Source organism: Anser cygnoides, chromosome 7 (assembly GCF_040182565.1).
Source record: "Anser cygnoides isolate HZ-2024a breed goose chromosome 7, Taihu_goose_T2T_genome, whole genome shotgun sequence".
NCBI lineage: Eukaryota > Metazoa > Chordata > Aves > Anseriformes > Anatidae > Anser > Anser cygnoides.
This window is the reverse complement of record NC_089879.1, coordinates 28,631,085-28,644,662: the sequence shown is the minus strand read 5'-3', so window position 1 is coordinate 28,644,662 and position 13,578 is coordinate 28,631,085. Positions and strand designations below refer to the sequence as shown.

The 13,578-nt window shown below is 43.7% G+C and overlaps 1 protein-coding gene across 13 annotated transcripts in view; it reads right to left on the bottom strand.

The window, feature by feature from the left end:
• ANK3 (ankyrin 3) overlaps positions 1-13,578 on the bottom strand; it is a 365,999-nt gene that overhangs the window by 6,142 nt on the left and 346,279 nt on the right. For 8 of the 13 annotated variants that reach the window (XM_067000746.1, XM_067000749.1, XM_067000750.1 and 5 more), the window contains 4 exons: positions 12,749-13,127; positions 9,149-9,247; positions 618-701; positions 437-496 (listed from right to left, as the gene is read on the bottom strand). In XM_067000746.1, the coding sequence (XP_066856847.1) occupies positions 437-496; positions 618-701; positions 9,149-9,247; positions 12,749-13,127 (622 nt within the window). The remainder of the gene's footprint in view (positions 1-436; positions 497-617; positions 702-9,148; positions 9,248-12,748; positions 13,128-13,578) is intronic. The other 5 variants (XM_067000753.1, XM_067000754.1, XM_067000757.1 and 2 more) reach the window with 3 other exon arrangements.

Sequence of the window (13,578 nt, the reverse complement as noted above, 5' to 3'; positions counted from 1 at the left end):
AGAGTGAGAGGCTGGTAGGGACCAGCTCCTTTGGGCTGGTGAAAAAGCAATGTAGCATACCTGTGGGTGTCAGGTACAAATTCTGCAAGGGCTTAACCTTACTCACAGACACTGATGAAACAGAACAGGCCCCAAACCTACATTTTAAATCTGCTGCCTGTTTTACATGGGCAGACCATAATGCTTTCATGGGGAAGGCGTTTTGCACACCGCAGAGCTCTGTGAGGCCTCCTTGAGAGATCCCTTTCCAGGAAATGCCACGAAGGTAAATCCTTGCCCCTTCGCCCCAATGCACGACTTGTCAAGAACTGCAAGCACTGCACTTTGCCAAGGCTTCTTGTTAAATGCACACCTCCAGCCCTTTAGCAGCGCTTTCTAGCAGTCAACACAACCCTCTGCATTTACTGTTATTTCCTGGCAGTCCCCGTTCCATTACCATTTCACCAACTTTCCTCTCATGTGGGATAACAACACGTCTTACTACCTTCCGGGTGATCTGTAGGAAGCAATACATGACAAGTATCGATTTTTTTTTCCTAAATTCTAAGGGGAGAAAGTATGTTAAAAGAAGTTACTTGAATGCAAAGACTCAGAGCAGCGATATAAGCCATGATTACTTTTCTTGTGATGACGTTGCCTTCTTCGTCGGTAAACTGCTCCTCTGTTACAGATTCACCAGGAATGTTTTTTGCTTCCTCACCCTAAAGAACGTGTTATAAGATTAGCAACATAACCTATAATCTGCCAAACCCACACATATTTCCACACCAATCCAAGCAACAAGCACATGCTAGCTTCAACTTTATGTAACAGATTGGTTTATGTCACACAAATAACGTGAAAGCCTTCCTAATTTAGCATGCCAATACCTGCGTATTTATTCCACAAAGCGTGTCCTTAAAACATGTAGTGAGCTTCTGGCACATTTGTCAGGTAATTCATGACATGATGCTCTCTGGGCAACAAATAATCTTTCTGTTAGCCTGAGTCCTATGAGATGGAGGCACAAACTCGTGATGATAACATCTCTGAACAGCATCCATTAGCAGGAGGCTTTTCGCACCTTCTCAATGCCCAGTACACACAGAAACATGTTCTAACACCAAATAAGGTGGGGAAAAATTGGGATTTTAAAGACAGCTCCGCCTATAGCTTGCTGAATGCAAGATCTTAAATGCACAAAGAAGACAAGACTACTCAGCATTTGCAAAATTGGAAAAAGTAAAAGGTATCTTACGTGAAACCTTCTCTGGCACAGCATCATCTGCCAGCCTGCCGAGGAGTCTCAGCAGCCTGGTGCACGACTTACTGAAATCGCACTCCATCCACCAGTTCTCGCAGTACCCACTATTTATGGGACCAGTGTAATAAATCGCTAAGCAGTGTCCTAACTGCTGTGCTAGGACCAAATACTACGACAAGAATTGTTGCTAAAATTATAAATAAAGTCTAAGGCTAACTGGCAGCCATGAACTTCTGTTCCAGAAGAACATTGACAACTTTACCTCAAAAAGTCATGTTTCCAAATGTGGGTGCTGAAGTAAAGCACCACATTTGATGCTCCAGAAATATCCATCATCTGTGCTTATTTTGTATAAATAAAACAAATCTAACGTAGCATTTTGTTTCTGAAAACAGAAAACTGAGAAAGAAAATTGCAATCTATGCAATAATATCCAGTTCATACATGTTGGTTTCCATGCTTCCCAACAAACATTGGCTGCACTAAAATCAGTGTTCTCCGACCCATAAGCACAGCCCATAAGGAAGGAAGCATTATTGACTGTGTTCATGAGATCATGGACAAAACTAGGCTCTGCCTCATCTGAAAGACTGAGACATGTTCAAAAGTCAAGACTGCAGATGACTTGCCTTTTCCCTCTGCTGAGAGCAGAGCTATAGCACTTGGAGATGAGATGGTCAGGGAACTTCCCTGTTTTTTCCCCAGAAATTTTACCTTTAAAAAAAAAAAAAAACCACCACCAACAAAAAACCTTAAAACTTTTCTTCTCCCCTTATCCTCAACCCACCATGGAAAAAACAGCAACTAGAAGAAGGAAGTGGAAAAATTGTTATATAAAACTTGTAAATATCAATATTACCAGCAAAATAATATTTGAAATTACATTATTAAAACTACATGTCAAAACGTCATAATGATTTCAAGTACTAAGAAGCACCATACTTACTGTGGTCTACACACTACACAGTTATCTACATAAGCTCCCGGCACTGCTTTACAATGAACAGATATAGTGATGCCGGGTTTATTTTTTGTAACTATTTTCTCTCTAAACACAGCTTTTTTAATGTGTACATTATAACATTAGACTTGTATGTTATTTCAGAGTGCTAAAAGAAATAAACCTTCCTTTCTGTTCACAAGCAATTTTCTATAGTCAAGGTTTTTTCCCTGCTTTAGAGATACTACACCAGGCAAAAGCTACACTGAAGAGCCTGCTGCAGCTCTGCTGCCAACCGCGTCTCCAGTGAGTATCTGTCATTACTCAAAAGTGCAGAATTTCTGCTTATTTCATACTGAAAGCTGTGTTGAAATTACCACTTGATAATAAGTAATTAATCCATTTCAGACATGTTTTTTTCCCCTTGCTTTCATGGGGTATATAGAAACTGTAAAACTCGCCAAACTTTCATGCTTCAGGGAGCATCACGGAGGGACAGCAGTCTCCACAGCCAGGGGACATCACTGCCCAGGGCCACTTGGGTGAGGCCCCCCTGTCCGAGCCATGCTGGGACTGCAGGCACCGGGCCGAGGTCCCCAAGCCCAGGCAGGGTGGCACCCTCGCAAGCAGCACAGCAGAACAAATCGCTGCCGAAGCTTTGGGACAGCCCAGGCTGGGCCCACTGGACAATTCGTGCCCCAGAAGGACTCTTCCAAGGGGTTCCTGGAAGGAGAAACTAAACACCTACCTAAGGACCAATTTCACTCCATACCCAGGATGAGGGAAGGAAGACTTGGGCCTGACGGTGAGCAGGGCCCTAGCGGGAGCCAGCTCCTTCCTTTCTCATGAGCAAGATAGCAGAAATGAAAATGGCACAGGGCCTGCTGCTGCAGGCAGGGGCACCTATGACTGGGTACAGGTTTTGAGAACTGAAACCTGTAGGGCCTCCTAGCTGCAGTGGAACGAGGGGAAAATACTGATTTTGGAGACAGTTTTATCAGCAGTGCAGCAGACAGGGAGCTGGCTGCACCACTTCTTCCCTGGCCTCCCACCCATGGGCTCAGAGTCCCCAGCAGCTCCCAAGCAGTGAGGGCTGGGACAGGAGCGAGCCCTGTCCCAGATGTTTCTCTCCCTCAGTGCACAGAGGTACCGAGAGCTTCCCTCGTGCAAGTAGGGCCTCCAAACCCACTAGGATAAAAACCAGAAACAGAACACCACGGCCGGTACAGCAAGGTTGCCAGACTACCTGGTACAACAGCACTGTTCACACGTCCTGGCCCCTACCGCCACTGCAAGCAAGGTCGCTCCTTAAAACAAGTTAGTGAGAATTAGTGTGTTCAGTTTTAAAATGGAAAACGCATTGATACACTGCAAGATAAATGCAGTTTTAAAGGTATTGTGAATCTTGTTTTTTAATTAGCTATATGCTCCTTTAAGCACGGTCTAAGGATAAATGCTGTAAACACTCAGCAGCCAGTATGCACGAAATCCAGCTTTCACAATTTTCTTTCTTGTGGGTAGTAAAACAAATTGCAGGAGGGCTCACAATTGGCAGGAGGCAGATCTGATTTACTGACGTTTCTAATCCTCTGCAGCTATAAAGACGGATGTTTGCTAGAAAAAAAAAAAAACACAACTGCCTTACCCACTGGCAGTTCTACTTGTCAGACCTCAGAACAGCTTTGGGTTAGAATGGCACATTAGATGACCTTGTCAACAGAAGCTTTTTTAAACACAAAGCTGGTGCATCTGCGTCACAGCTGAAGAATAAAATTATTTCCGCAGCATCATACTTATGCGGGCTTCATTTCACCCTTGACCAGTCTAAATCACTGTCACAATACCGAGCGCTTTAAAAATTCAGGGAGGAAACTTAACACAGTGATTACTGGAAGCTCAGTTATATCCCTGGGTTATAACCATACAAAAGCTGCACTCTGCATGCCTCAGCCCCAGAACATGCCAGGAAGCTTTGCAAAGCAGAGTGCTTTAATGTCACCCTGTTCGCTGGAGTGTAGTCCTGCCAAAACCAGCTGGTATCCTCGCTGCTGCTCTCCAGGGCAGGAGAACTAAAGAGCAGCTTCTTCAAAGTCTTCTGCCAACTCCACTGATTTTCTTAGCAGTTACTTGCAGATGATGGGTGTTCCCAGGGACCTCCAGATAAATGCAAGAGTTATACAGTTGGTGCTGCAGTACTGTGCCAAAGTTCACTGCAGATTTGTCAGACCTCTGGTTCTCTTTCATGTTTGTTTTGTTACTAGAGGGATAATAGTCTCTTTTATTCCTCCTATATAGCTAGTGTTGTTGTACCAGCGGAGGATAAAAGGTGCGGCTGGATGTCTGTTACCCAGAATTTAAAAAGAAATTTAAAAGCAGACGGAAATAAGCAAGATGGAAAGATCCTAAATATTTAATTTCTCCAAAGACTGGGGGCAGTACTGCAACTGGAACAGGAGCTGTACAGAGCAATGAGACCTCTTCCTTTTCTGGTCTAAGCCACCAGCAGGACATAATCCTTTCAGTCTCGAGATCACATTCTTGTAATGCATAACCAGCAGCTGCACCTCTGTCTCCTTGGGATCTCAAGCTGCTGTGGCAGTAGAAACAAACATCTTTCATTAAGGTCATTTTCATTAGCGAGTTCTGCCTACTCAGAGAGACCTTGTTAATCACATGCCACGACTGTCTGCCTGCGCCTGTGCTGAGTTTGTACTTGCTTGTTTACAGTTGTATTGCTAAAGCTGTTGGGGGGGAACAGCAGGCAAGCCAAGGAGACCCATAAGGACATGGTGCCGAATACAGCAGCCCAACAAGCCCAACAGTGGGAGCGGGGTCATTGTTCTGATGCTTGATACAGGAGGACCATGTGCAAACAGACCTGCTAGCAGCACTCTGCAGCCTGAGTTTCACTTCCCAGGTGTGTTACTGCTCTGCGGCTGGCAGCTCCCACCCTGCTGGTCTCTCCCCGGGTGTGGGGGCATTTGGGAGCAGAGCAATGCTGCAGCTCTCCGAGCTGGCAGGACTGCAGCAGGGAGGCTGCGCCCAGCTGAGCACATGGATGGGAACACTTCCATGTGCTGCATGTGGGGCACAGGCCCTTAACTGGTCTCACCTACAGGGTGGCCACATTTTCACTCTCCATAAATAAGTCTCCTCTGAGTAATAACATCATGAGAGCTGCTGATATTGCTCATTACTAACTGCTGCTCAGGATCCTTCTGTGCCATTCCTCCAGTGCAGGCTGAACCAACCCTCCACAATCAGTAATGGGGAGCTTCATGGGTAAAATGCATGGGAAGATACAAATTATAACAAAAATCAGCAAGAAATAACAGAAGTACAATATACAAAGTAATATTGGATTTGAGTAATTCCTGCTTGGAAGTCTCTTTTGTTTTCCATTACAAAATTCTACCATAAAACTTTTGGCAAGAATCTTACTGGACAATTTTTGCCAAAAATTTGTACCCATGAAAGATTTAACAATCTTTGAAAAGGCATGAAAAATCAGACACTGATTTCTGTCATGAGTGAATAAAAGGAGCTCTGGATCAGGCTCTGAATGTGCGCATTGTGGCAGCACTCATTTTTCCCTTGTGTGCTAATTGCTCACATTCCTGCACTACCATAAAAACCCGTTTCTTTTGCAATGCTCCCGTCTCATCAATCTGCCAGGCGAACAGAAGAGGGAAAGGAAGCAAAACCAAAACCATCTGCATTACCTTGAGGTTAGAATATGATCCTGTTACATGTGGAAATGGGCATCAGCCCTTGCTTGTCTGGTTTTATGGTCTCAGCCCTCTGAAGTGCTAAATCCCATGGGAATGTACTTGAGAGCACTTGACAGAACCCTGCTCTTGGACTGCTGGGAAAATACCTCCGGGAACAGAAAAGCCTTTCCACGTATTTGGGCCAGGACAGAGGGCTGAGGTAGCAGTTAAACAGAAATAATAGCGTTAGCAACAATTCAGAATAGCATTGAAATGAAAAACAAGTTGGGAAAGAAGAACAAAGGCAATGAAGCAATTCAGTCTTGACAGTAACTGTGGAGGCACATTGCAAATTCTTTTTTTCCACGGGACTCAGTTTATCCTCCAGATTTAGGTGTTACAAAACTTCATCCCTGCAGGCTATGTAAGTACCTCTGTTGCTTTTAATGCAGCATGGAGGCAGTAATGAATATTAACTGCAGTACAACAACACTGACCCACGTGCAGCTCTGGCCGGTGGAGGTGCAGGTGCACCGTTCTCCGCGTCCCTTTGCTACTGTTGGCACAAACCGGCAGAGCAGGCTCCCAGCACAGGCACAGCACTGCCATTGAGTTCTGAAGCCCGTGCCCAGGCTTTGCAGATGTTCAAAATATTCTTTATTCCAGAGAAGACAAGCTCAACCCAGATTTCCAGGGCTGGCTCCATAACGTATAAGACAGTATAGGATAAGTGCTCCCAAGGCCCAGGCATGACTGCCAAAAAGCAGCTGGGCATTTCACCACCGGTGGGAGTCGCAGGCTTGCTGTGTAGGGGAGAAGCCAGGACGAAAACATCCCTGTACAGCCTCCTGTGCATCCATCCCATAGCAGCAATATGTTTAGTGGGGAGCATCAGGAAACATAGGAGTAGGGGGACAGCCCGATTCTCCTCTCACTACCGCCCTGCACAACTGATGCTGGCTGACCTGTGACATATGGAGTGGGGTGCAGGGGCTGAGGGGTCAGGTGCAGCAGCTGCTCGAAGGGTGCTCAGTGCCAGCAAGCAAATGCAGGAGCCTGCTGGAGGCTCCCGACCACTTCTTGTGGTCCCATGGCAGGAACATGGGGGTCATGTCCTCCCTGCAGGCTGCGAGCTTTGCTCCGCATTCCTGTGTGCTGCACCCTGAGACCTCCTGCCCAAGGAGCTGGTCCTCACCCAGTGCGTGCCTCCTCTGTGACTTCAGTTCACCCAACCACTGCAGCTCCCAGGAATTCGCAAAAATTCATCAAGGTCCAGATCCCTTCCAACTTCAAAGCTTGATCCCTCTATTTCATGCCATCAATTCATGAGCTATACATGATCAACATACACCTACGGAAATGGTTGCTTCCTTATCAAACTCTTTCTCTAAAAGGCCTGGTGACTGCTGCTTTTAAAATTTTTCATGCTCCATTTTAACCCCGCCTTAAGTTGCGGGGAGGGAGAACAAAACAAGCAGCAGAACAAGCAGCAGCTACAAATCATCAGAAAATGACAGAAGTATCACAGGTACCTTCAAATCTGCCCTGGTGCAGCACAGCCACGTCCTGAACAGTGCAGATCTGGCCGCCCCCCAGCACGCACGTCATCCCCGAGGGCCTGGCTCCCTCTGCACGAGCTGCAGACTGCACCACTCTACACAATTGCTCTACCGTTGCTGTGTACGTGCAACCCCAAATGACGCCACCACATTTAAAAACTATGTTCTATGCACTTCTCTAAACCCAGCGGATATACTTAGAAAGAAAATGAGGACTGTCTTTTTCACCCTCTTTTGTACTCTGACACTTCCTGATGCCCAACCAGTGGACACTGAAATAGTTCAGACAGATTGGATGGCAAATCCCAAAAACAAGCTGACTATGCACTGCCTTTACCATTTTCAGCCCACTGATGCTTTATGTCTTACCAGCAATGCTCTTACAGCATTCAAGGGTCTGCTATCACCCTCAGGCCACCTGCCCCCATCTGAAAACAGAAACATTCCTAGTTCTTATCATGTCTTATCTACAGAGGGAATTACTGATGAATGGTTATACCCTTGACCTGCCCAGGTGCTTTCATTTAAGACAGAAGGTTCTTCCTGTAAAAATGAGGTCTTGGATAAAACATTTACTTCTGTTGAGCTCATTTTTGCAATTATTGCCTAGTTCAGAATGGGAACACAACTAGCACACTGAAGAAATACAGAGTCAAGGCGGTCAGAAATGTCATTCTGCATTTTCCAAGTGTCTGTGTCTTGGAGAGATCAACAGCTGTGCATAGCAGCCTATCTGCCATCTACATTATACAAAAGGTGCAGTGCATGTATATGTACCCTTCTCCACTAAACACACAAATAACAGCAACATAGGTAGGTGTCACTAATCATTACTGAAGTAACAATTATATCCTAGGCAAACTCAGCTATTGCTGTAATAGTACTACAGTGGCTGTTTGTCCTTTTCATGGCTTTACTACATGATTTTCTAATAAGAATCTAATAAATCCTTTAAGTTACTGAGAATTAACATCATTTCTGATGAAGAATTATTTTCTTATGCTATATGCTCAAGGCAAACACTACCATACTATGCGACCGTACAAGAAACTACATGAGGGCAAATGCAATTATTTCTGTCTCTACCATTGTTATTAGCATATAAAGTATGTTGTGCTAGGGCATCTGTAAATAAATACACTAAATAAAGCCTACTGAAGGCGATGCAAGGCCTCTTATTAACTGCAGTAGGTTTCAAATCAGGATCACCTGCTGCTTTGGAGAGGCTTTCCAGAACACACCAGGGCCTCTGGATGACAATGTTCACCCAGAGTACATGGCCCAGACTCTCCTATATCCCACTCTTGCACATTCCTGCTTTTTTTTTTTTTAACTTGTAGTTTAGATTTTTTTTAGAAAAGAGAAAAAAGGAAAAAAATGTGTCAGCCATATCTGTCTGTAATTCGTTTTGTTCTGCATCAGATAAACACGCTGCATCTAGCTGCAGTCTTTAAGATGGCATGCAAAACAGTGAAGAACACAACATGCCATGCAGCACAGTAGTTTTCCAGCAGAAGAAACCATAAACCTCTGGGTTAAGCAAGGAAAGGCCACGTAGCATCTGGTTATAAAAACAAGCTGGCATGGAAAGCATAGTACCAGAGGGACTCCATTATGCCAGAACTGACAGTCTCACACGGCAGTCCAAACCCACATCCATGCCAACGTCGCCTCAAGAACGCGAATCACAAAATACCTTCAAAATCAACCGCCGTCGATAAACTCTTGTAGTAATCCTCTGCTCCTCACCTGAGCTTGAATCACTCTGAATCTCACTGTCACTGTCACTACATTCCTAATAAATGCAGTTTTAGTACATTTGAACAGCACATTTGCAAGACACAACGTGCTACCAGAACTATAAGAAGAAAACAGAGGTTATCATGGACAACATTTTTCCTGTCTGTATTATATACATAACTCGCAGTCTTGCTCCTAAAGTATATGATGGGAGGCCTCTGTTCTTTGATATGCTGTAGAGCTTGACAAGTATACCAGGTATTGAATATTGCAGCAGCTTTTAAGCCTAAGAAAATGGTATTTGGAATGCATTTGACCTCCTACATTTCTTTATCTTAGTAGTTAAAAACATTGTATGCAGAAAAACCTGTCATAACTGCTTGCTGTTTCCTCCTCAAAAATTAACAATTCAGACTAATTACATGGATTCACAAGGTATGGAAGTGAATTCCCTTACAAAGAAAGGCAACGGTCACACAAAGATTCAGTGGCCCACCTACCAAAGACCAAAAATAAGCATTTTGAAGACCTTCTCCATGCAAGTGGTTTTCCTACTCAGTATTTAACTATTTTTAAATGGTACTAGCTGATCTGTGAAGCACAATCATCTGTGTTTTTTAAGAAGGGAACTGGCAGAGCTCAGCTCAGGCCAGGTCAGAAGCCTGGTGCTGGGGACGTGCAGCAGCTGCATGCAGGCGTCCGCTCCATCCTGGGGCCCTCCGACAGCCCTGATGCTTTCCCCTGCAAAACCCACAGAGCTCTTGGGCTCTGGGGCTGAGCAGCTGTGTGTGCACATGGCTGGCAGAGAGGGCTTTGATGGACTAGGCTCAAACAACTGTTTTCTGAGCAGAGAAATTGGATAACTTTCTCTATAATAACTCAACAGCATCCCAAAAGTGACTCTAAAGACATGTGCAGTCGATATTGCTAACTGCATCTCTGTTTCTATTTTTTGAATCTGTCCCAAGACATCCCAAACCAGAAGCACTTCTCAGAAATGATGTTTCAAGTAAGAGTAGGCATAGGTGGGCGGTGGAGAAAAAGGGCTATGTAACAAAAAGCAGTTGAGGCAGGATGACAGTACTCATCTGCACACAAAGTCTCCTGCTGTCCTCTGACGCTAGCCAAATATATCAATACAAAAAAAAAAAAAAAAAAAAAAGAACAAAAAAACCCACACCCAATGCTATCCTGAACAAGTAACAGGAAGCAGAAGATTCCCAAGAGGGCACAAAGGTTTTTGGAGGAAGAGTGGTTAATAAACAGCTTCAAGTGTTTTAGCCCTGCTGAAACTCTGACACTGGGAGTCACTGTGACCACAGGACATCACCTCTTTGGGGTAACAGAATAACTGCGCTGCACTCCTGTCATTTCCAAAGGTCACTTGAATGTGATGCTTGGTCACTGACAGAGCATTACATGGTCTACACTGTCACTGCACTGCTTTTTTAAATTTTTGGGCAGTTAAGTGACATGGGATTAAGCCAACAATTCATTTCATCCACCTCACCAGGCAGCAGCCCAGTACCTATGGACCAAGTTTATCTTCTGGTGCAGAACCGTGTGCCAAACACTGATGCAGGCCCCTCCAGGCAGGTGAATGCTTACTACTTCTTAGGTGTTTCCCACATGGTCACAGAAAAAACTGCTAACTTTAGGAAGTCATTTGCTTTTGTTCACCACTTCCTTCCACAGAAATGAATCTGCTTCTTTCAAACCTTTACCCCTTTATGGCTCGTTTCTGAAGAATGCCTTCCAGAGACACTACAATTGAAACTCTTTTCATGACAGCACTTGAAGTATCTCACTATGAACTGGACTCAGAGTAATTAAACTACCGACTTCAAGAAGATTAAGTGAGAGACCCAGGTTTAGAAATCACATTGTTTTCTGATACCAGTTGATTCAAAGACCATGTCCATAAAAAAGACTTGTTACTTGGAAGATAAGATTATCACCCTTTACCAAGAAAGCAAAAGTAGTGCAAAAAGCGCACATATGAAATGCACACACTTATTCTTACCAATCCAGATCCAGAAGTGAAGACAAAACAGAAGTGGATGACAACTTATCTTCTCACTGATGGGAATCCAGAGGGGGGAGTGCACCACTGCTGCACACCCCTCAGCACGTGTTACAGTGCGCTTCTATGCTTATCCCTGTGTTTAAACTGAGTATAACATCATCAGCCCAAGGTCTGCCCCAAAGCCAAATAAAGGAACTCTGATATCTGCATTTAGCTGCCTTTGCAGCAGGCTCTTCTTTTTTTTTTTTTTTTTTAAAGTATTCAGTAATTAGTGATCATTAGGAAAGATCTTTGCTGCTTTAACTATGTCATGAATTAACAACAAGATAATAACAATCATACACTGCATAACTGGTGAGACTGATTATGGTACTATCTAATAAAAGAATTCTTGATTGTATAATCGAAAGAACAGTTTAAAATGAAGTAATTTAAACTTGAATGATTTATTGCAGACCACCACAGCTGACAATTTTTATTGTGCTACAATAAAAAAAAAAGCCACATCATGTAGAAGCAAATGCATCTACTAAAATGCATCACATCATAAGTTATAGTCTCCTCCTGTACTACACCCAAGAAAAGACAGTATCAGTAGAGAGAGAAATGTAGAAGAAACTCAGTAATTCCCTTTTTCACAATCACTGAGCCTAGGGATTGCCCACCAGCCCCAATCCCTACACTGGGCTATAAGCAATTCCTTGCATCAATTTTACTGTTAAGCTTCTGGGAAATAAATATATGCCATTGAGAAACCTATTAAAATTTTCGTTGTCTGAAACCAACTTAAAAATGAGACACCATAGGTAAAGATGTGCAAGCCAGGCAAGGTAGAACCAAAAGAGAGCCCCTCAGCAGTATTTTAAGAACAAACCACCACCTGGAAAAGTGCTTTATACATTTGCACATCTTTTGATTCCTCTTGGCTGGATGCACCTTGGAGTTGGAATGAATGAAGCCAGGGAACAAAATATATGGAAGAGATTAGATTTTACTCAAGATTCATTTTCCTGCACTTTAACAGAGTGAAAAAAAAAATGAAAAGGAAAAATGCAGGGGTGTTAGGGACAATGAAGAAGACAGAGTACCTCTCTTTGCTCACCTCAATGTCACAAACAGAGATGAAAACAGTGGCATCACCTTTATGGAAGCAGCTCAAGGACAGCTGAGTGGTTTGGCACTGTCTGCACAGGTGGTACTTAGGCAGGAGGGGGGCCTGCTCCCCAGCGATGCAGGACAGCAGTCACAACCTGCTCTAACCTCTTCCAAGGCTCGGGGCCCCCTTAAGAACAAGATTATGCAGCCCTGCTTGGCTCCTCTGACTGCCCCGACTACACTTTGTTCTATTTACACCGCAGAACATAAATTTCCACTAATTTCCAATTTTCTTAATTTAGTAATAAATAGAAAATGCATAAAGATAGATTAAATAAACCAAACCACACCTGGCACAATGTTACAAGTCCTATAAAAATTATGTTAAGCAATAGGGACTCCTCAAGCAGTTAATAATTACAGGACATACTGTACCTTCTGTTCAGACATTACTGCTCCCTCCTCCTCTTGGATGCTTGCTCTTGGCTTGCCATCTTCTGAAGAACTCCAGCTCATCTTCTTCACACTGACAGGCACAGATGTTTTGTTGCCTTCTGTTGTTGGCTTGCTAGTCTCTTCCAAAGATTTCTGATATGCGGTTGATGATAACGTTTGCTCATCAGTACCAGCTGAAAGTTGGGGCTTTGTTTTCAGGGCTTCTTTGTCACTGTGTTTTCCCACATCGTTTAAAGATTCTTGGACGTAGGATTTAGTTTTCATCTCAGCTGTGGATTCAGAGAGACTTCCATTTGTTTCTGGCTTCCCTGCTTCTCCTTTGACATATGAGGTAACAGAATCCCTACATTGGTCCAAGCTACAGGGGAAAAAAATAGACAGCCGTTCAGTGTTTAAATCACACAACAGAAGGCAGAAGCACTGAACCCCTTTACTGAGCCTTTACTCAGCGCACACATTTCAGACAAAGTAAAATTTTTAATTCAGCGTGCAAGCATCAATCTATTTAATAGCCTTGTCTGCATCACGGTATCTTTTCAGAAGCAATGAGAACATGGTGGACACTGGAATCAAGACCAAATGCTATGTGTTAATTCCCTTCAACTTAAGGGAAAAAAAGAAAAAAATAAAAAGAGAAAGAAAAATACACAAAACCTACCATTTCCCTTGTATAATCACGAGATAAATCCCCAAGGCAGTAATTCTTTAACCTGCTCTCTAACCAAGGAGGTGAACAAAGTATCTGTTACTCTGCAGTTACTAATAATTTTGGTTATTTTCCCCTCCAATTGTAGTACCTGTACTCCAAT